The 23,383-nt window shown below is 37.8% G+C and overlaps 1 protein-coding gene across 2 annotated transcripts in view; it reads left to right on the top strand.

Annotated features, from left to right (window-relative positions):
- The window catches only part of CUL4B (cullin 4B), a 38,192-nt gene extending 24,979 nt beyond the window's left edge, over positions 1 to 13,213 (top strand). The window contains exons 13-21 of one of the 2 annotated variants that reach the window (XM_045994959.1): positions 1,910 to 2,014; positions 2,502 to 2,612; positions 3,050 to 3,135; positions 4,839 to 4,946; positions 5,829 to 5,942; positions 6,780 to 6,885; positions 8,210 to 8,382; positions 9,958 to 10,110; positions 12,242 to 13,213. In XM_045994959.1, coding sequence (XP_045850915.1) covers positions 1,910 to 2,014; positions 2,502 to 2,612; positions 3,050 to 3,135; positions 4,839 to 4,946; positions 5,829 to 5,942; positions 6,780 to 6,885; positions 8,210 to 8,382; positions 9,958 to 10,110; positions 12,242 to 12,337 — 1,052 coding nt within the window. In that variant the 3' untranslated portion in view covers positions 12,338 to 13,213. Of the gene's footprint in view, positions 1 to 1,909; positions 2,015 to 2,501; positions 2,613 to 3,049; positions 3,142 to 4,838; positions 4,947 to 5,828; positions 5,943 to 6,779; positions 6,886 to 8,209; positions 8,383 to 9,957; positions 10,111 to 12,241 lie in introns of both variants that reach the window. The other variant, XM_045994958.1, reaches the window with a different exon arrangement.
- Positions 13,214 to 23,383: the final 10,170 nt, after the last annotated feature.

Here is a 23,383-nt window from a genome sequence, read left to right as displayed (position 1 = left end):
CACCCAAGCGCCCCGGGAGAGAGAGTCTTAATGCAGACTCCACGCCGAGCACAGAGCCTGACGTGGGATTCCTTTTTCCCACCCTGAGATCCCGAGCTAAGCTGAAACCAAGAGTCAGATGCTTAATCCATTGCCCTGGTATTTTATTCTTTTTGATGCAGTTGTAAATGGGATTGTTTTCTTGAGTTCTCTTTCTGATAGTTATTAGTGTATAGAAACACAACAGACTTTTGTATATTTTGTTTTCTGCAACTTTATGAATTCATTTATTCTAATAGCTCCTCGGTCTTTAGGGTTTTCTTCTAGTGTCATGTCATGTACAAATAGTGACAGTTTTACTTCTTCCTTTCCATTTTGTATGCCTTTTATTTCTTTTCCTTTCCTAATTGCTGTGATGAGACTTCAATACGATGTTGAATAAGAGTGGAGATAGTGGGTATCCGTGTCTTGTTCCTGATCTTAGAGGAAAAGCTTTCAGTTTTTCTGTTGAGTATGATATTAGCTGTGGGTATGTCATATATGGCCTTTATTTTGTTGAAGTATGTTCGTGCTATAGCCACTTTGTTGAGATTTTTTATCCTAAATGAATGTTGAATTTTATCAAATGCTTTTTCTTTTTTTTTTAAATTTATTTATTTGACAGAGAGAGATCACAAGTAGACAGAGAGGCAGGCAGAGAGAGAGAGAGAGGGAAGCAGGCTCACCGCCGAGCAGAGAGCCTGATGCGGGACTCGATCCCAGGACCCTGAGATCATGACCTGAGCCGAAGGCAGCGGCTTAACCCACTGAGCCACCCAGGCGCCCTATCAAATGCTTTTTCTATATCTGTTGATGATCATATGATCTTTAATTTGGTTAATGTGGTGTATCATGTTGACTGATCTGTGGATATTGAACCATCCTTTCATCCGCTAAATAAATCCCACTTGATCATGGTGTATGATCCTTTCAGTGTATTGTTGAATTCAGCTAGCAGGCTATGTGGAAAGTGCAGTGGTGGTGTCTGCCAGCACCTTGATCTCTAGGGAGCATATTAGCTGTATCCTGCTCCTCCAGCTGATACGCCCTCAGGTCGGCAAATGTATCTTTCACACATAGTATAGGTCCTTTTCAAACTGCTGTTTTTTCACTGGGTCTTGGGGTGAGCCAGGCAATAAGAGGGTCCCCTAAGAGTGGACTCTCCATTTCCTTTAGCATTTTGGGATCCCTGGAAATCAGTTCTGTTGGTTTTTTAAGTCAGATGTTTCAGGGGCTCCTCTCTGTGGTGCAGATCACTGGGGCCAGGGTGCCTGAAGTAAGGCACCAACTCCTTATTCCTCCAAGAGAAGCACCTGTCTGGTGAAATCTTTCCCTGTTGTGCATTCCTGTACCTGTGTGGTCTCTGCCTCTCCTACCTGTCTTGACGTGATCCTCTTATCCTTTGTTGTGGAGAACAGTTCATCCAGTTTTCAGATGTTTTTCAGAAGGAAATGTCCCATGTAGCTGTAGCTGGGAGTGTGTTCATGGGAGGAGGTGAGTTCAGGCTCTTCTATGCTGCCATCTTGGACCTCCTTACCATCTTCAGTGGCTTTGATGACTCCAGCATGGTTCTGTATACACTATCCCCCCTCCCAAGATAGTGCTACCCCATTTTAATATGCATCAGGATAGTGGAAGTGGAAAGTACATTATGGGAGCCAGGAGACTTGGGTTTGAGTTCAAGCTCTGGTATTTATTAGCTCTGTGGCAGTGAATAAGTCACTTGCTATCCTTGACTTTAGAGACTTTAAAAAATGCATGTATACCTCTGGAACATTGAAAAACTCAGTGTATCACACTCTTATTCAGGTATATATAGTGTCTGATACCTTATGGGTACTCATGATCCCTAAATATGGTCACTAAACAATGAACTTTCCCCCCATTTTAGCTAAGTATGTAGATTCAAAGCTTCGTGCAGGCAACAAAGAAGCTACAGATGAAGAACTTGAAAAAATGTTGGATAAAATTATGATCATATTTAGATTTATCTATGGTAAGTGTTTTTAAAAATTTTTCTTTTGAAACAGAACACTCAGCAGAGAAACTATCAAGTATAGTCAATCAGGAGGGACAATTTATTTGGGAGTTAGATATTGAAAATTGTATTATTTTTGTTGCATTTAATTCATTAGGGTACTTGAGGAATATTACTTAATTGCCTCTGCTTTGACTTATTCCATTTATTAAGAGCGTTGATTTTTGCTACTTGTTTTAATTTCAATTGGTGCTAAAGCCACCATCTGACTAAAGTTTTTTTTTTTTTAAGAAAAGTTAATGCAGTCTTAATTCTTTACAGCAAAGAACTTTTGAAATAACCAGCATAGTATCTACCTCTAATGTCTGTTGCATAATGAACTTGGGCCAAATGTATAAATTTAAATAACTTGGAGTAATGGTGTGATTTATTAAGCACTTTGGAGCAATTTTTGTCAGAACTTTTTATTGGACTCTTATGAGTTGTACTTTATTACTTAACATAGGTAAGGATGTTTTCGAGGCCTTCTATAAGAAAGATTTAGCCAAGCGCCTGCTAGTTGGGAAGAGTGCATCTGTAGATGCTGAAAAATCGATGCTGTCCAAACTTAAACATGGTATGATTGTCATTCTTTCTGTTCCTTTTCTTCTTTGATTTCTGAGGGAAAATGTTGGCTTAATTTTTGCTCTTTAATTGCCTCTTTGATTAATCATTGTTCATATGATGAAAATGTAAATTGAGTAAGCTCATGAAGTTTCCAACCTATTGTACATATCCAGAGCTGTTGCAGTTTTTTTTTAAAAATAAAGCTTTGTTCTTGTTTTTATTATTTGTATAAATATTTCCATTTATCTTAAGCCTAAATAGTAGATAAGGTTACTGCAGGATTAAAGAGTTTGACTCTGAATTAGTGGGGCATACACTTTAGGGTAAGGATTTTTTCATTTTTGTGATATTTCATGCTAAAGTAAGTTTTATATTTCTCATTTTCAATATCCAATTCTTTGTTTTCACCACTTTAAAATATTATAAATGTATAAATATCTTTAATAGAATGTGGAGCTGCTTTCACCAGCAAACTTGAAGGAATGTTTAAAGACATGGAACTTTCTAAAGACATCATGATTCAGTTCAAACAGGTAAAAGTGAGTTAAACTCTTAATTTCTCAAACTTAACTATATTTAGTTATCTTCTTGTTGTGATTTGCACTGAAGAGGATAAATAGAAACCTGTATTTGTAAATACGTTATAGTGGCTTAGATGATACTCAGATTAGAGCAAAAAAAATCACCAACAAAATGTATTTGATCTACTTCAGAACTTATTCCCAATATGTCTACCCAGAGTAACAACAAATAAAATGTGTTGACTGAAGTCAGGACAAGAAAAACTATAGCTAGATCATGAGAACAGGGCTTTTGCTAGCATTTAGTCGCTTTTGGTGATTGGTATGTTTAAAGCTGGCAGTAGGGAAGGAGGAGAGGTGATAGAATGGTTGTATAAGGCCTTTGGGGACATTGAGAATGAAAAGCAAGATCTGTAGTATTGCAGATGTTGGTAGAAGGTGGTTTTGAAATACTTAAGAGCATAGGTAATAGTGAAAATACATTTTCCTCTCAGGGTTTTAATAATGACTTCTTTTTTTTTTTAAGATTTTATTTATTTATTTGACAGAGAGATCACAAGTAGGCAGAGAAGCAGGCAGAGAGAGAGGGGAGGAAGCAGGCTCCATGTGGAGCAGAGAGCCCGATGCCGGGCTCGATCCCAGGACCGTGGGATCATGACCTTAGCTGAAGGCAGAGGCTTTAACCCACTGAGCCACCCAGGCGCCCCTAGTAATGACTTCTTTACCACTATATCGCTATGGTGGCAATATAGCTGAGAGTGGACCACACAAGAGCAAGATCATGGTCCTATAGTAGTGACAGAGTAGGGTTTATCTGCTTTGCCCTTTCCCCTTCTTCTTCCTTCCCCACTTCAGGTCACCCCTGCAAACATGCAGTGGAGCAAGTGAAAAACCAGAGACTTGGGTTGGCTGGTGGGGTGAGGAATGGGGGTTTGCTACAAGGTGTTCCAAGTCACATAGGGGTCTCCAAAGGTGGGGACTACAGGTGGTGGGGGGAAAGAATGGAGAATGAGGGGTGCCTGGGTGGCTCAGTTGGTTAAGTGACTGCCTTCGGCTCAGGTCATGGTACCAGAGTTCCAGGATTGAGTCCCGCTTCAGGCTTAGCAGGGAGCCTGCTTCTCCCTCTGACCCTCCTCTCTCTTCTGCTCTCTCTCTCCCACTTTCTCTCAAATAAATAAAATCTTAAAAAAAAAAAGGAGAATGAGATTCTACCTATAACAGCCCAGCCATAAAGTGATAAATTAAGTCAATAATGCTTCTAACAAGGTTATGTGATCCTTGTGTGCCATTGTAATAAAATATTAGCTAGTATATTTGATAAAGGTTTCATTTATAGTCCTTTTATGACAGTTGCCTTTTATTTATTTTTTTAAGATTTTATTTATTTAAAAAAAATTTTTATTTATTTATTTGACAGACAGAGATCACAAGTAGGCAGAGAGGCAGGCAAAGAGAGAGGGGGAAGCAGGCTCCCTGCTGAGCAGAGAGCCCGATGCGGGACTCGATCCCAGGACCCTGAGATCACAACCTGAGCCTAAGGCAGAGGCTTAACCCACTGAGCCACCCAGGCTCCCCAGTTGCGTTTTATTTTAAAGATGCTCAGTGTTTGCATGTAATTTTGTAATGGGGAACTTCTTGAATGGGTCATTAATATGACATGAAATGTACGCACTTTTATTTTTAAGATCTCAATGTATGTGTTGATCTTATTGTAGTATATGCAGAACCAGAATGTACCTGGGAATATTGAATTAACTGTGAATATCCTGACAATGGGTTATTGGCCAACATATGTGCCTATGGAAGTCCATTTACCACCAGAGGTAAGAGTTGCTGTTGAGGACTTGAGTTACAAGCATAGAAATACATAAAGCTTCTGTTTTGCTTGTCTTTGAAAAATAAATACTTTCTAAAAGCCCGTGTCAGTAAGCACACCAGTACCAAATGCCAACTGTTTTAATATTTTGCTTTTCTTTTCGTATGACTCTCGTACTTATATCATTAGAGCATAGTTAAAGATGTTAAGTTTCTGGGTTCAGGGCCAATTTCTCCAACTCTTCTTTTAGTTCCCCAGGTTGTAACTATCATTCTGTCTAGCTCTCAGAAATTTTGCTCATTTATCACCTGAGGGTTGCATTGCTGAGTAAGTGGGTAAATCCGTCCTAACTTTTAGGGAACTGTCTTAAACTCGGGACTGAAGCTTAGAAAGGGGGGTTAAAGCTGGAGATAGGTATTGAGACTCTTTCATGGAGATGATCATGGAAGCCAGGGGGGTAGAGATCTCCCTCATTAAGAGGAAGAATGTAGAAATAAGAAGAAAAGGGCTGAGACAGAACTTTGGAAAAGGTTCACATTTTGCATATGGTAGGAAGAGGAACCTTTGAAGGAAACCAATGTAGAAGCAATAGTGAGATAAAGAAACCAGTATGGCTTGGAGGCACAAAAGCCATTGGAGGTGAATGTTTCAAAAGTCGGATGTTTAAATGTTGCAGAGAGATCAAAGAGTATAAAAGCTGGTTAATGCCATTAGATTTGGTAGTTGGGAGACCATTATCTTTTACATCAGAGTGATCAGTGGAGCTAATGGGTATAAAACCCGATACTAAAAACTTGCAGAAACTATTACACATGAGGTAAATATAAAGAATGGTGAAAAGTGATACTGGATACAGAGCTTAAATGAAGCTGTATTCTATTTTTTGCAGATGGTGAAACTTCAGGAGATTTTCAAGACATTTTACCTAGGCAAACATAGTGGCAGAAAACTTCAATGGCAGTCAACCCTAGGGCACTGTGTACTAAAGGCAGAATTTAAAGAGGTAAGTAGATGTTCCCCAAGCCTAGTTTTCATCTTTGTCTTTGATGTTGAAGTCATCCTTTTTTTTTCCTTGAAAAATTTTTTGCTTAAAGTTGACATACAATGTTATATTAGTTTGACGTGTACAACATAGTGATTCAATTTTGTGTACGTTGTGCTGTGCTCACCAAGAGGTCATTCCTCTTCACTTGAAGCTTTAAGCTATTTTAAAGTTTATCCTAAATACCTGACAGAGTTACTGCTTTTCACCGCTCTGTGTGTATCGTAAGAATGTGATCTTTTTCGTGGTTGAACTGGCCCTGCTACAAAACCTAAAACCAGTCACCCTCTTCCAACCATCCTTTCCCTACCTGAGGATGCAGAATTCTCATTGCTGCTTTTTAACAAGAAACTTCTTGTTGCTGGGAGCTGGAGAATAGAGTGGGTGTAAAGGAGAACAGTTCCCATATCTAATTTCAAAAAATCCCTGCAGCTTTTCATGACTAATTTGAATCCAACAAGTTGAAAATGCATTTGAAATAGTGATTTCTTGCTGCTTGTGAAAAATAATCTGAAATGACACACAAGGCTGAGTTATTAATTTTCATTACTTCTTTGTTCTGTTTTAATTATGAGGCTTAAAAAAAAGACCTGTAGAAAGGTCACCCAATCCTCCTTCCTGTTTAAGGTAGGATCACACCTAAACCCTACACTGAACATACTGGCTTTTCTGGATAATGTTAATCCATGTTTCTGAGTCCACTAATTGAAAATGTTTTTCCTGTTAAAGATTAGATACTTGATTAATTTTCATGTATGTTAAAAAAATGATGGCTAAATACTGCTGTTTCTCCAACAGGGTAAAAAAGAACTCCAGGTCTCTCTTTTCCAAACCCTGGTGCTGCTAATGTTTAATGAGGGAGAGGAGTTCAGTTTAGAAGAGATCAAGCAGGCTACTGGAATAGGTTTGTGTTGAATCAGTCAATTAGCAAGCATTATTCAGTGTCTACTGTGTTCATTCCACTAGGTTAAGGGCTTTGGGGGGATACAGAGGAATAATCCCTCTCCTCAGCACTCATAATCATGGGGAAAGGGGGGAATGACGTTTGTAATAATTTCACAACCAGTAAGTTACCAATCTGTGGTGCTGACTAGGAATGTGTTAGGATTTCAGTGAAGCAGGAGATGTCTGTGGGCTGGTATAATTGGGAAATCCTTCATGAAGGAGGTGATATTTGAGGTGGGCTTTCAAGTTTTAGTTAGGGAGATGGCATAAGCTGCTAGGGGAGGTAGTGGGAGAAAAGGCTTAGCGCTAGGAATGAGCACCGTGTGGGCAGGAGTCACGAAGTATTTAACTACAGCATCAAATAGTGAGCTACAAAGCTAGATAGATAGGTAAGATGAATAGAGCCTAATCGTGGAAAGCCTTGCAAATCTGGCAGATGAAACCTGCTCTATAGGGTCTCAGGTATGAGACATAATAGAAGTGGCTTGTTTGGACAATTTACCTGGAATCAATAGATAATAGGGCAGTTTGTAGGTTGAAGAGATGCCAGTCCAGAAACTCGTGGGGGTAGTTCAGACATAAAGTGGTAGGGGGCTTAGTTTAGAATGAGGCCAGTGAGAATGGAGAGGAGACATCTATCTCTAAGGAAGTAACTACCAGGTCCGTGAAGGATGAAAGGGAAGGAATAGTTAAAGATGACTCCAGGGTTGCACACCAGAGTGGATTGGTAGTTTCAGGCTAACAAGTGGAAAGAGGACACAGTTTTATGGGGAAGATTATGAATTAAACTTTGGACATATTGGAGTTGATGATAGTAAAACAGCCATGTAGAGGTATCTTTTGTAAGATTTTAAAAAAGATTTTGTTTGTCAGAGCACAAGCAGGAAGAGTGGCAGGTAGAAGTCAAAACAGTCTCCCTGCTGAGCAAGGAGCCCAATGCAGGACTCAGTCCTAGGACTCTGGAATCATGACCTGAGCCAAAGGCAGACGCTTAACCGACTAAGCCACCCAGGCATGCTTGGAGATGTCTTTTGAATGTGCAATTAGGAGGAAGTGAGATGTTATTTCTGAAGATTTGGTAGTTATCCACATGGAATCATTTAAAGCCTTTAGAGGACCATAGGGAAAAAGCCATTGGTTAGGACAAAGAGGAAGTCACTGGTGACCTTGGGGAGAAAAAGGAAACCATTTTAATAGAGGGATAGGGTAGTAGATTGGAGTGAATGTAGTGGTTTGTGTTGATGAACTAGTAACAAATAACAAATCCACTGTTTCTTCTTCAGAGGATGGAGAATTAAGGAGAACACTGCAGTCATTGGCCTGTGGCAAAGCTAGAGTTCTGGCAAAAAATCCAAAGGGCAAAGATATTGAAGATGGTGACAAGTTCATTTGTAATGATGATTTCAAACACAAACTTTTCAGGATAAAGATCAATCAAATCCAGATGAAAGAAACGGTATCTCTTTTGCATTCTCCTTGTTCTGGTGCCCTGGAATTAGACATGTTCATAATAAATATTTATATAGAAGATTTTACGCCATACTACAGCCACCAACTAACATTTTCTTTGCCTGTATCTAGCTCAATATAGTTCAATACTTGATCTTGAAGTTTTCTTTGGGGGGGGGGGAGTTCACCATTGGGCCTGATACTCAAGATTTATATTCTGCTTTTTTGCTTAACATTAAATCTTCAGAGTTTTCCGTGCCATTAAATATCTTCATAAAATGGCAGATGGCCACACAGTGTTCTTTTACATGGCCATTATAATTTATTCAACCAATGCCTGTTGAGCAATTAAATTAATAATTTCTTAGTCTTGTCAATAAAACTGCAAGAAACATCTTTGTACCTACATCTTAATCTCTCTGAGACTTTATGATGAATTCATGGAAGTACTTCTTTGGGGTTAAAGAGTATGAACATTATAAGAGTCTTAAAAATGATGTCGTATTGTGTTCCAGAAATTCTGGACCAATTTATACTCCCATCTAGCAGTGAGAATGCCCATCTTAATGGTGCCCTCACCAGCAGTAAAGATATTTTCTTTTTTAAATCTTTGCCAACTTGCTGAGTAAAATCTCTGAATGATTTAGTTAGTATTTCTTTGATTAAAAGTGAAGTTTTGGGGGTTTTTTGCCATTTGAATTTATAAGAGACTTTTATTACAGAAACAAACATCTGCAGCATTTCCTGAAACCATTTGGTTTCAATTCCAAGGTTTAATGTAGTACATGAGGAAAAGTTTTCATGTGGGATAGAAGTCAGTATCTCAGACAAGTTTTCCTGTCTTATTCACATTCACATCAAAGGTGTGATACTCCCTTAGAAGAGTACTGTGTTCTTTTAAAACATTTATGCTGTATCAGAAAGAAATTGTCTATAAAAAGCCCAAACTGTTCTTTTAATTTCTTAGGTCCTAAAGATGGACATTTTTGTTTCAGCATTAAAATTGATAAACTATCTCATAAACACCTAAATTTCTGTTAGTATTGAACAAATGTAATCACTAACACCACATTTCTGGTTTATGTATTATAAAATAAAAATTAATTTTTAAAAAGTTTGACTCTTGTTCACTTAGCTAGTACCATACTTTAATCAGAGATCGGAGTCAGACTGTTTTGCAGATAAGCTAATGTCCTACAGAAATCTGGTCAGTATTTGACACATTTAGAAGTGTCACATTTAGAAGATTGTGACACATTTAGAAGATTTTGAGGATAAAGTAAAAGAAAATGGTAAATGATAAATGCTCCATCAGCCATCTCTACTTCTGAAAAGGCAACTTTAAGTGGTATTTTTCTGTTAACTAATATTGGCATTACTTCATTGGTACAGGACAGTGTAATTCGGACAGAAAGGAGTTGTTGTAGGTTTTTTTTTGTCATCATCTGTATTTATAAGGTTTTTAAAAATAAATCAGTATATTTAAATCATTAATAGGGTGTCATGTCCCTAAAATGTACAGTTTTGTGTAAGCAAGTTTCACTTTAGGTACAGTTGCTAAGTTTAAAAACTTTTTTGATAGGTTGAGGAACAAGCAAGCACTACAGAAAGAGTATTTCAAGACAGACAGTATCAAATTGATGCTGCAATTGTTCGAATTATGAAGATGAGAAAGACGCTTAGCCACAATCTTCTTGTTTCGGAAGTGTACAACCAGCTGAAATTTCCAGTAAAGGTAGGTACTTCTTTGTTTTTGAATTGAGCTTGTAATATATTAAAGAGAACACATTACATTTTCAGACACAAATCTTTTTAAAAACAGATTAAAGCCTCAAGACCATTTGGAGGGACAAAACTCATTTCTCATGCTCCTATATGTGACACCCCCTCCCAGAAAGGCCCCTTTGTTAGCATATGTGGGTAACTATAACAAAGGGGAACACTATAAGGGCTCTTATACCTGAAAGTTTAGCTGCTAAATGAGTGTGAAGTTTTCAGGTTCATTCACAGCATTTCCTTTGAGAGCTTTGTGATTTTTGTTACTTTTTTTCTTCTTGAAATACTTTGATATTTTGACAGATTTGGTTATTTTAATCCTCTGTCTAGTTAGCTTATGTAAGTGTCCATTAAAAACTCTCTACAGATAGTTAGCCATCAAATATCTTTTTGAAAAGTTTAGCAATTGTTCTGGCAACCTGAAATTGGTCATTTAAATGGATATGCTCCAGTATAAATGTCCAGTAATAAAGAGGTTTAGACAATGTGGTGTTTTATTGGTCCGTTTTCCAAGTTTTCTTAAGAAGGTTCCCAAACTTTTGTGATGATAAGTACTTTGTAGAGTTTGGATAGACTCTTGGCTCTTTAGGTTCTCAGGAGCTTTGGGCTTAGGTAAATCACTTCACCATGTTTCGTGAAATGGGGATGATAATAGTACTTACCTCATAGGTTCATTGTGAGGCTTATAGTAAGTGCTTGGTAGCTATTAATGCTAATAAGGCAGGCTTTCTGTCTTCTCCAAACCTAATACTGCCTTCTCATTACCACACTCTTACCATTATGTTCTGCCTTAAACCCTTTCACCTTCAGCCAAAGAGGTCACTGAGGCAGTTAAAGGATCAGTATAATAAATATTGGTTTTTAGGGGTGCCTGGGTGGCTCAGTGGGTTAAGGCCTCTGCCTTCGGCTCAGGTCATGATCCCAGGGTCCTGGGATCGAGCCCCGCATTGGGCTCTCTCCTCAGCAGGGAACCTGCTTCCTCCCCTCTCTCTCTCTGCCTGCCTCTCTGCCTACTTGAGATCTCTGCCTGTCAAATAAATAAAATCTTTTTAAAATTTTAAATAAATAAATACTGGTTTTTGACTGCCTCGTCAAACTACTTTTGCTCTTTACTCTTCTTGAATCAAGTGACATTTTACACTATGAAAAACTCTGTCAGCAAGATTATATTCTTTTTATAGGCTACATATAAAAGACAGTGAAATTTTGTCTTCTAAGAACTAAGAATGCAATCATGAGAGCAAGTTAGAAGTTTTCTCAATTTTTCAACCACAAGTAGGATTCAAAAATCCACACTTGTTTATAGTAGGTAACAGGTAAAACTTAAATACAATTAAACCTGAAATACAGAGACCTAAACTATGAGGTAATTCACTTACCAGACCATTTGTCGTACCATTCTTGTAAATAGTGTTTTCTATAGTACAGTTTTTATCTTAATTTATAAAAATGCAACCTGACTTTGCGAACTAGCTTTTGCCCAAATTTAGGGCCTTCTTATCTTCTCAAACTCTCTTGGCAAAACTAAATAGCAATTCTGTTTTTCCGAACTGTGATGTATTCCTTGTGTGAAGTTATGATTAAGGTAGTCTTTTATATTTGTACAGAGAAGAGCTGGTTCTCAAAAGACCTCTTTTTTTTTTTTAGTTTTTTTTAAAGATTTTATTTATTTATTTGACAGACAGAGATCACAAGTAGGCAGAGAGGCAGGCAGAGAGAGAGGGGGCAGCAGGCTCCCCGCTGAGCAGAGTGTCCGATGTGGAACTCGATCCCAGAACCCTGGTCATGACCTGAGCCCAGGGCAGAGGCTTTAACCCACTGAGCTACCCAGGCGCCCCTCAAAAGACCTCTTTAAGATAGAAAGTAACAAAGTATTGTGTAATGATATGACAAGATGTGACAGCATATGTATAGTATAAAAACATTTCTTAATCTGGTTTTATTTTCATTATACTTTTTCTCTTTAAAAAAATAGGGAGATTAAATACATTAAGTCAGTGAGCCCAAACTTCTTTTTTTTTAATGGGGTATTGGTACATGGCTTGAGCCTGTGTATAAGGTTTACACTGAAAATTTGCCTTCTCTTACAGCCTGCTGATCTTAAGAAGAGAATAGAATCCTTAATTGATCGGGATTACATGGAAAGAGATAAAGAAAATCCAAACCAGTACAATTATATCGCATAAAACCTTGGCCTCCAAATATTTGGTATCATACACAGTAGCCAGTGGATAAACTAACCTGTTGATCCTATGTTGTTTGACTTCTTTTATACTACCAATGACCAAATGAAGCAGTGTAATGGAAATAGTTGAGTCGACTTTTTCAGTGGTTAACATGCCCATTTAAAGAGTTAATACTTAACCTTTAAGAAGAATGTTGTTGAACTCTTTGCATGTTATTTAGTATGATGTGCAGAAAATTCTTAAGAAAGTACCTGGTCTTCATGATTCCTCTTTGGAACTGGGGAAGAGGTCCAATGGCTATTAAAAAAGGAGGGGGGGTTCTTATACACCATTAATTATGAAGCAAAGGGTTTATTTGCTTAAAATGTCATTTAAAGATACTTAAACTGCATGCAAACTTTATTTACTGTACAGAGTTCTGGATGTATTTATCAAATAGAAAAACCACCCTGGACTTGGTTGTTCACCTGTTCTGTGATTTCCCTTGAAAAGAAAAATAAGTTGTCATAGCTATTGATATTTTACTAAGTAATGTTCTGTTACACTGAAAGGGATGTTTAAAAAAATACTTATTTGGAAACAAGTTTTCAAGTAGAGGGACAGTTGCTTACATAATCTCTTGTATATGCACATCCTAAGATGTTCTGTTTGTGACCATGGGATGTGTGTATATGGCTTAGCCCTGTTTACTGTTCTGATTAACAGGTACTTATAAAAATAGCTGAAATAGAAAATTGTTGATCAGCTGTGCTAGAAGAACACGGTAGGAGAGAAAAACCCAACTCTTGATACTAAAAATGAAAACAATATGAATATTGCAAAAGAGACCAAAACCCATGTGTTTTGTAAATTTTAATAAGAGCAAAAATTCATCAACTAGTTTTCAATTTCCTTTAGACTTTAATGTTGTTTGGACAGTTTTATCTTCAACTTGGACCAATTGTTAGATTGTTACAAGCTTCCTAGGATTTAGCATTCCTGTTTTCTCTACCAAAGTTTTTTTGGGAAGCACCCCAACTCTCCATTTTGCTAAATAAACCTTTCATCCTCCTAACTTCCTAAAGACATAGATGTAAAGGTCTTCCTTTATTTTCACCATATACCCCCTAGTTGGGAATTTCACAATCTGTATTATGCTGATCTTACTCCTTTCAAAATTTCTTGAAGAGTTCTCATAGCCACTGGACATCTACTTTTCAGGGAAATGTCCTAGGATTGTTCATACATGGAACATAGCAAAAGTATTGTTACTCAAATTCGTAATGTGAGTAAAAAGGCTTCTCTTTAGCATCTGTGGGGTGTTGGTTGGTTGGTTTGTTTTTGTGGGTTTGGTGGTTGGGTTGTTTTGTTTTGTTTTGCTTTGCTTCCTTGTTTTTCCTTGAAGGGAACTGATCTTGGAAGAGAAGCAGAAAATTTTGTTTGGATTTTTTAAAAATCAGATTTGCTTTGATGCTTTTGGCAGCAGTATGTTCTCTTGACTGTTTGGAGGCGTCTGGAAGAATACCTAGGTCCTAACCGTCGACTGATGAGACTTGGCTCTTGTGTCTACTATTGATTGTTTTCTTGAGTTCTCAAGATCTGTGACCAGCTGTTATAAAAAAACATTGCCTGGTTCTCTCTAATTGCATCAGCTTGCACACTGTTAACAATATGTGGTATTTAGAATGCCTTCCTAATTCTTTCTGAGCGGCCATTGCCTCTATTTTCTCAGCTTCTCCCTGGTTTCCTGGCATGAACTCATCTGACAAGGAAATGCAGCTAGTCTGTTTGTCCTCTCTACACTGGACCATTTATGTCCATGTCCTAACTCATCCCTGATGGTCTCTGAGATACATAGACTATTCCACAAGACTCAATAGTTACTCTTAAGGCATTTTTAGGTAGAATTGGTCCCTATTAGGAGGAGACTCTTGGTGTCACTTTTGTTATCTTGAAAGCTGGTCCCTTCCCTGAGGCTCTTAATTTTTTGAAAACTTGATGCTGTTTCAACTGAAAAATTGGCAAGAATTTTAAAAAAAAGTTGAGGGGAGCTGTTTAAGACATTGAAAAGTAATTGCAAACAACATTGGGTAATTGTGACTTTCAGTTGTTCTGTATCAGTTAAATTTTTGTGCTCTTTTCCCTGTGTACGTGGTGGTTCTATTTTTCTCCAATAAAACTTTTATTTAAAAAAAGTTTCTGGAGAAGATCTTTAAAATCCAAGCATTTTAAGAAAGTTGTGAAACCATAGAACTTTAAATCTTCCTAATGATTTTAGTGAATTCACATCTGTCAGTTTTGTTATTTTAAAAATTTATCTTTTTTATTTTTGTGGTGGTTTGGTGGTAATGCCATAGGAGTGTGGAGGAGGGTATTGGTAAAGGGTGAGTAAAATTCCCAGGAGTTCGCAAGGTGAGTATCCATTCTTAAATGTCATATTTTAGAAAAATCAAGTGCAAGTATAAACACTGTTTCATTCGATTTCATTCATTCGAATATTCAAAAGTCGAATAGTTTCTATAAAGTTAATGTGAAACTAGATGTACATTGAGGGAAGAATGAAAGATTTAGTACTTTTATTTCAGTAATGGCACTTGATCTTCCTTTTCTATGAATATGGCTTCTGAGCGATAGACTCTCACTGTAAGAGGCACATCAAGGACCTTACCAAGCCAGGAATCAAGAAGCTTTTTTAACCCAGTTCCTGAGTCTTTTGAAGTCTTACCATGATGTCTAGCCATACTCTGGAAAATTCTTAACCTTGTACATGTGTGTACAGTTCAGGAAATCAGTTTATTCTACTTAGACATCTGGGTCTCAAGATTTTCAGAAGCTTCTTTTTTAATCTTAGTATCCATAAACCTTTTTTAATATTAGCTGTTTTTTTGTTATTTTAATGACCATTCTGTTTAATGCTGTGAGCAGCAGGAAGTGTTATAAACATGTTCTGTTCTGTTGTCTACATAAATTTGCCAAAACATACTGTTTATTAAAAAGAAAAGAACAGTACTAATGGGACACATAACTATGCTTTATATGGTATCCTTGCTAATGCTTCATTAATTAGTACAAGTTTCCTACAAAAATTTGCTTTATATTTGAATAATGAAAAAATTAGTTCACCTGGAAACACTTGATTCAAATATAACATTTTGTTCAGTTATTTTCCTAGCTATTATAAAATAGGTATTTCTTGTTTTGAACAGACATGTAGTATACTTTTATATTTAGCAATCCCTAGAGGCCCCTGCCTGACTCAGTCAGTAGAGCATGCAACTCTTGATTTCTGGGTTGTGAGTTCAAGCCCCATACTGGTGTGGAGCCTACTTAAAAAAAAATTCTTTTTAAATATACTACAGAAAAAAACCCAATCCCTAGAATTTATATCTAACATAGTAAAAAACAAAACTAGCCTGCCTTTTGTAGAACCTTTTTTTTTTAAGATTTTATTTATTTGAGAGAGGATGAGCAGGGGGAGGGACAGAGGGAGAGGGCGAAGCAGGCTCCCTACTGCATGGGAAGCCCCACATAGGGCTCCATCCCAGGACCCTGGATCATGACCTAAGCTGAAGGTAGACATTTAACCGACTGAGCTACCCAGATGTCCCGTGTAGAAATTTTATATTTAATACAGAATATAATATGCTGTGGAGACACATTAGAATTTAATAGTTCTATAGCTATAAAAACATCTCCGTCATAACCTCTAATTCTTTCTTTTTTTTTTCTTTTTTAGGGGCGGGTGTGGGAGATGCAGAGGGAGGAGTGAAACAATCTTTTTTTTTTTTAAGATTTTATTTTTATTTATTTGACAGATAGAGATCACAAGTAGGGAGAGAGGCAGACAGACAGAGAGGAGGAAGCAGGCTCCCTGCCAAGCAGAGAGCCCGATGCGGGGCTCGATCCCAGGACCCTGGGATCATGACCTGAGCGAAAGGCAGAGGCTTTAACCCACTGAGCCACCCAGGCGCCCCAGGAGTGAGACAATCTTAAGCAGACTTCACACCCAGCATGGAAACAACATGGGGCTCAGTCTCACAAACCTGAGATCATGATCTGAGCCCAAAATCAAGAGTCAAATGCTTAACCGACTGAACCACTCATGTGCCCCATAACCTCTAATTGTAATAAAATCTTTTAAAACCTTTTCTTTAAAAAAGTTTATAAATTACACAATAAAATTTTCCATTTTAACCATTTTTAAAATTTTTATTTATTTGTCAGGGAGAATACAAGCTGGAGGAGGGGCAGAGGGAAAAGCAGGAGCCTGATGGGGGACTCCATCCCAGGACCCTGGGATCATGACCTGAGCCGAAGGCAGGCACTTAACTGACTGAGCCACCCAGGTGCCCCAGGGAGAGAGAATCTTAAGCAGGCTCCATATGAAGCCCGGAGTGCAACACAGGACTAGATCTCAACCCTGGGATCATGACCTAAGCTGAAATCGAGTCAGATGTTTATGTGACTGAGCCACCCAGGAGCCCCAATGTCTTTACATTTTTAAACCACTCATTTTATGTCTTTAAGAAATTTCTTTCAGTAGGGGCTCCTGGGTGGCTCAGTTGGTTGGGCATCCAACTCTTGGTTTCAGCTCAGGTCATGATCTCATGGGATCGGGCCCTGGGTGGGGTTCTGCGTGCAGCAGGCAATGTGCTTGAAGTCCCTTTGCCCCTCGCCTGGCTCATGTGCACCCACGTGCTTTCTCTCTACAATGAATTAATCTTTTTTTAAAAATTTTTTTTCAGTGATATTTTGTCTTTTTACCATATAAGTCTTTTAAATCATCCTGGCTAAATGTATTCTGTGTATTTTGTTCTTTTCGGTGCTGTTATATTCTCAGATTGTTCATTGCTAGCATATACAATTTTTGGAAGATTTTATTTGTTTGAGAGAGTGAGCGAGAGAGGAGGAGCAGAGGGAGGGGCAAAGGAAGAAGGAGAAGCAGACTCCCTGCTAAGCACCAGACGCAGGGCTCGACATGGGCTTGATCCCGGGACTCTGGAATCATGACCTGAGCTGAAGACAGATACTTAACTGAGCCACCCAGGTGCCCCTAGCATATGCAGTTTTTTAAGAGATTTTATTTTTCAATAATCTCTACACCAACGTGGGACTGAACTCACAACCCTGAGATCAGGAGTCACATGCTCTACTGACTGAGCCAGGCAGGCTCCCCATATACAGTTTTTATGTGTTGATCTTATACCCTACAATTTTGCTGAATTTGTTTGCCAGCTTTAACATATTTTTGTGGATTTTTAAGGATTTTTTATATATAGAATCTTTATTGTCTACAAAGAGATAATTTTACCTTTCCTTTCCAATTTGGGTGTGTTTTATTTCTTTTTGTTGCCTAATTTCTCTGTCTGGAGCTTCCATTATAATGTCAAATAGAAGTGGCTAAAGCAGGGATCCTTGTCTTGTTACTCATCTTAGAGGGGGAAGCTTTCAGTCTTCCACCATTGAGAATGATACTAGCCATGGGGGCTTCACAAATATTCATGTTGAGGAAGTTTTCTTCTTCTTTTTTTAAAGACTTTATTTATTTGACAGATAGCTCAAGTAGGCAGAGCGGCAGGCAGAGAGAGAGGGAGAAACAGGCTCTCCACTGAGCAGGGAACCCCCATGCAGGACTCGATCCCAGGACCCTGGGATCATGACCTGAACGAAAGGCAGACACTTAACTGACTGAGCCACCCAGGCATCCAAGGAAGTTTCCTTCTGTTCATAGTTTTCTGTCTATGATTAAAGAATGTTGTATTTTATAAAATGATTTTTCTGCATCAATTGAGACAACTGTGGCTTTTTTCCTTTGTTCTATTAAACTGGTGTATTACATTTTATTGGTTTTCATATTTTTTTTTTTAAAGATTTTTTTTTTTTTTTTTTTTTTTTTTTTTTTAAGATTTTATTTATTTATGACAGAGAGAGATCACAAATAGGCAGAGAGGCAGGCAGAGAGAGTGAGAGGGAAGCAGGCTCCCTGCCGAGCAGAGAGCCCGATGCGGGACTCGATCCCAGGACCCTGAGATCATGACCCGAGCTGAAGGCAGCGGCTTAAACCACTGAGCCACCCAGGCACCCATATTTTGAACCACCCTTGCATTCCTGACAGAAATCCCACTTGATCATGGTGTATAATTCTTTTAATATGTTGCTTAATTTGGATTGCCTAGTATTTTGATGATTTTTTTAAAGATTTTATTTATTTGGGGACACCTGCGTGACTCAGTGGGTTGAGCCTCTGCTTTCAGCTTGGGTCATGGTCTCTCAGGGTCCTGGGATCGAGTCCCACATCAGACTCTCTGCTGAACAGGGAGCCTACTCCCCCCACCCCGCCTGCCTCTCTCTGCCTACTTGTGATCTCTGTCAAATAAATTAACAAAATTTTTTTAAAAATAAAGATTTTGTTTATTTGACAGCAAGAGCACAAGCAGGGGAAGTGGCAAAGGGAGAGGGAGAAGCAAGTTCTGCGCTGAGCAGGGAGCCTGATGTGGGAGTCAATCCCAGAACCCCTGGATTTTGAACCTGAGCCGCAGGCAGATGCTTAGCCAACTAAACCACCCAGGAGCCCGTTGATAAGGATTTTTGCATTATATATTCACAAGGGATATTGACTGGCCTGTAGTAGTCTTGTGTCTTTGGCTTTTCTCTCAATAGAAGGAGTTAAGAAGTTGTTGTTTCCTCTTCTGACTTTGAGAAGGATTGGTGTTAATTCGATGCTTAATAGAATTCACCAGTGGAGCCATCTGGTCCTGAGCTTTTCTCTAAGGGAAATTTGTAATTATTCAGTCTCTTTGCTTATAGATCTTCCAGCTTTTCTATTTCTTCTTGAGTCATTTTTAGTATTTTGTTTCTAGGAATTTGCTGATTTTATCTTGGTTATCCAGTGCATTGGTGTACAGTTGTTCATAGCATTTTTTTCATCCTTTTCATTTCTGTAAGGTTGGTAGTAATGTCCTACCTTCATTTCTGATTTTTAGCAATTGGAGCTTACTCTTTTTTTCTTAGTCTAGCTAAAGGCTTATCTGTTTTGTTGATCTTTTCAAAGAGCCAACTTTTGATTTTGTTGCTTTTCTCCTTTGTTTTTCTGTTCTTTGGTTATTTCTACTCTAATCTCTTATTATTTACTTCCCTCTGCTGGCTCTGAGTTTAGTTTGCTCCTTCTTTTCTAGTTCTTTAAGGTATAAAAGTTAGCTTATTGGTTTGATTTTTTTTTTTTAGATTTTATTTTATTTATTTCACAGACCGAGATCACAGGTAGGCAGAGAAGTAGGCAGAGAGAGAGAGGAAGAAGCAGGCTCCTCGCAGAGCAGGGAGCCCGATGTGGGGCTTGATCCCAGGACTCTGGGATCATGACCTGAGCTGAAGGCAGAGGCTTTAACCCACTGAGCCACCCAGGTGCCCCGATTTGAAATTTTTTTAGTGTAGGCATTTACAGTTACGCATTCTCCTGTTGGCACTATTTTTGCTGTATCTCTTTAAGTTTTAATACAGTATTTTCATTTATCTCAGCACTTTCTAATTTCCATTGTGGTTTCTTTTTTGATATATTTGTAATTTAAGAGCGTGTTATGTAATTTTTACATATTGTGAACTATTCACTTCTGTTACTGATTTCTAGGTTTTTCATTGTGGTCAGAGAAGATCCTGTGTATGATTGAGTCTTTTTTTATTTATTGAGACTTGTTTTGTGGCCTAACATAGATTTTTCCAGGAGAATGAATACTCCATGTGGACTTAAGAATGTACATAGTGTTTAAGTTCTGTTCTATTATTGACCTTCTTCTTGTATTCATTATTGAAAGTGGGGTATTGAAGTCTTCAGCTGTTATTATAGAACTGTTTCTTCCTTCTATTCTTTAAATTTCTGCTTCTTGTATGTTGGGACTCTGTTAGGTGTTTATGTATACAGATTGTTATGTCTTTTTGATGGGTTGACTTTTAATATATATTATTGCTCTTTGTCTCTTGTACACTTTTTTACTTAAAAGTTTATTTTGTCTGATAGTAATAGAGCCACTCTAGCTCTCTTTTGCTTACTATTTGCATGCAATACCTTTATCCCTTTTTTCTCTTTCATTTTTTATTTTTTATGTTTTGGGATCTAAAGCAAGTATCTTTTTTTTTTTTTTTAAAGCATGTATCTTATAGACAGACTATAGTTAATGTTTTTTTAATCCGTTTTTTCAATCTCTGCCTTTTTTGATTAGAGAGTTTAAGCCATTTGCATTTAAAGTAATGACTGATAAAACTGCCATTTTGCTATTTGTTTGCTATACATCTTACATCTTTTATTTCTAAGTACCTTTATTACTATCTTTTGTGTTTGAATGTTTTTTTGGTAATACACTGTATTGATTCCCTTCTCATTCCTTTTTTCTCTGTCATTTTACTTATTTTCTTGGTGGTTAGGAGATTACAATTGACATCTTAAATTTACAACAAACTAATATAAATTAGTAACCAGCTTAGCTACAGTGGGATACAGAAACTGTTCTATACAACTCTGCCCTCCTCCGTTGTGTGGTTATTGTCACAAATTATATCTTTATACATTGTATTCCCGTTGACATAGAGGTAATGTCTTTTATGTTTCCTAAATCAGTTTTAAGTAGCCAGTAAGGCATTAAGTTGAAAATAATTATCAAAGAGTGAGTTGTTTTCAGGTATTTTAACTGTTTTGTGTTGATTAAAAGTCCCTGCTGTACATAAAGGTATTTTCTTCTTCTATGTCAGAGTTATTTTTTCAAAGATTTTATTTAATTATTAGCACTTGCACATGGGGGGATGTGGGGAGAGGCAGAGGGAGAGAATCCGAAGCAGACTCCCTGTTGAACACAGAGTCCAATGTAGGGCTCGATCTCACAACCCCAAGATTATGACCTATGTGGAAACCAAGAGTAGGAAACCCAAATGGTTGTGCCACCCAGGTACCCCAGAAGTTTTTTTTTTTTTTAAAGATTTATTTATTTGACAGATAAAGATTACAAGTAGGCAGAGAGGCAGGCAGAGAGAGAGAGAGGAGGAAGCAGGTTCCCCGCTAAGCAGAGAGCCTGATGCGGGGCTCGATCCCAGGACCCTGGGATCATGACCTGAGCTGAAGGCAGAGGCCTTAACCCGCCGAGCCACCCAGGCGCCCCAGAAATTACTTTTTAAAACATTTTCCAGGGGCACCTGGTTGGCTCAGTTGGTTAAATGTCTGACTCTTGATCTCAGGTAAGGTGTTGATATTGGGGTCGTGAGTTCAGGCCCCACATCAGGCTCCACGCTGGGTGTAGAGCCTACTACATAAGTAAGTAGATAAATAGATAACTATAAATACATACATACACACACGTACATAAATATTGAAACAAAACATTTGCCAGTTTTTATTAAGCACATCTATTTCACTGTTGATTTATTTAAATCATTGATATGTTAATATCTTGTGAAAACATTTTTAAAAGATAATTGTCTGAAAAAAATGGGAACTCCTTCACTGCCGTTACTATATTTAAAAGTGCAGTATGGAATTTGCTAGATTTTAAAAAGATAACACCCCAAAAAGACAAGGGCAAATTTCCCTGGAATCAGACCTTCATGTCTGTCCTAAAACACTAGTTGCAATATGAGCTGTGGAGTTGGCATTTTTCGAAGATTTGTTTCTAATTACTCTTTGAGTTAAGGAGCTTTGATGATATAGAAAGGTACCACAGACATTTCCCCCTTTTTGTCTGACTTTTATAAATACTCTTAAAATAGTTTATAACTCATAAAATGTTTAGAAATATTAAGTATTCTGCTTAATATAATTTTTCATTTGATTATGTTAAGAGGAAATTAGATATACACAGGTCAAATGTTTATAGACGAAAGTAGCATGAAAACCTCGAGGATCTTGAAGTGAGGTCCAGGGGGGCATCTGTTAGCCTTCTCCCTCGTCTCTTAGGTAGGCAGTAATAAACAGAGGGTCATCTCCTTCACAGCTGAAGTGGAATAGAAAAGTCAGTTGTTCTGGACCAGTGTGTAGCATCCTACATGAAATAGATGATTAGGTTCTATCATCCAAGAATATGTATTTTGGAGATACCAGGTTCTGTCATAATACTAGAACATTCTGTTCACTTAATCCAATTTATCATTCCAAAGCAGATCATTAAAATGTGCTTTTTAGAATTGAGTGGGATGCAAGAAGAAATGGTGATCACATTAATTGTTGAAATGTTCATATATTCAAATAAACATGGACTAAAAGTAAAAAGACTTTTTTTGTTGGGGAAGGTAAAAATAAGATTAGCACTAAGTCACTAAACAAGCTAACAAGATGGAAAGAGTTCAGGATATAAATGTAGTAAGGCCTCTGTTCAGAAGAAGGGACTCTTTTAAGTATGCATATTAAAATTAAGGTTAAAGAAATCCTACTCCTAATTTACCGAAGAGGAATGAAAACTTATGTTTACACAAAAGCCTGTATGTAAATGGAGTAATTTCATTTATAATTACCAAAAACTTCAAGCAATCAAGCTGTCCCGCTGGCGAATAAACAAGTGGTTGGTACATACATGTAGTGGAATACTAATACTGCTTGGCAATTTAAAGGAACAAATTAGGGGCGCCTGGATGGCTCAGTGGGTTAAAGCCTCTGCCTTCGGCTCGATAAAGTCATGATCCCAGGGTCCTAGGATCGAGCCCCACATCGGGCTCTCTGCTCAGCAGGGAGCCTCCTTCCTTCCTCTCTCTCTCTGCCTGCCTCTCTGCCTACTTGTGATCTCTCTGTCAAATAAATAAATAAAATCTTTAAAAAAAATAAAGGAACAAATTATTGGGGGACCTGGCTGGCTCAGGATGTTGATAGAGCATATGATTCTTGATCTCAGGGTTGAGAGTTCAATTCGGCTGTAGAGCTTACTTTAAAAAAATAAAAGGAACATGCTATTAATACATTCAGTAATGTGGCTCTCCTATGCATCATGTTAAATGAAAAAAGCTAGACTCAAAAGGCTGCATATGGTATAATTCCTTTTACATTACATTGTGCAATAGGCAAAATGAGGAGTAGAAAACAGAGTAATGATTAGCATG

Source organism: Meles meles, chromosome X (genome assembly GCF_922984935.1).
Source record: "Meles meles chromosome X, mMelMel3.1 paternal haplotype, whole genome shotgun sequence".
NCBI classification, from domain to species: domain Eukaryota; kingdom Metazoa; phylum Chordata; class Mammalia; order Carnivora; family Mustelidae; genus Meles; species Meles meles.
Note: the sequence above shows the minus strand (reverse complement) of the source record. Positions and strands in the feature narration are given on the sequence as shown.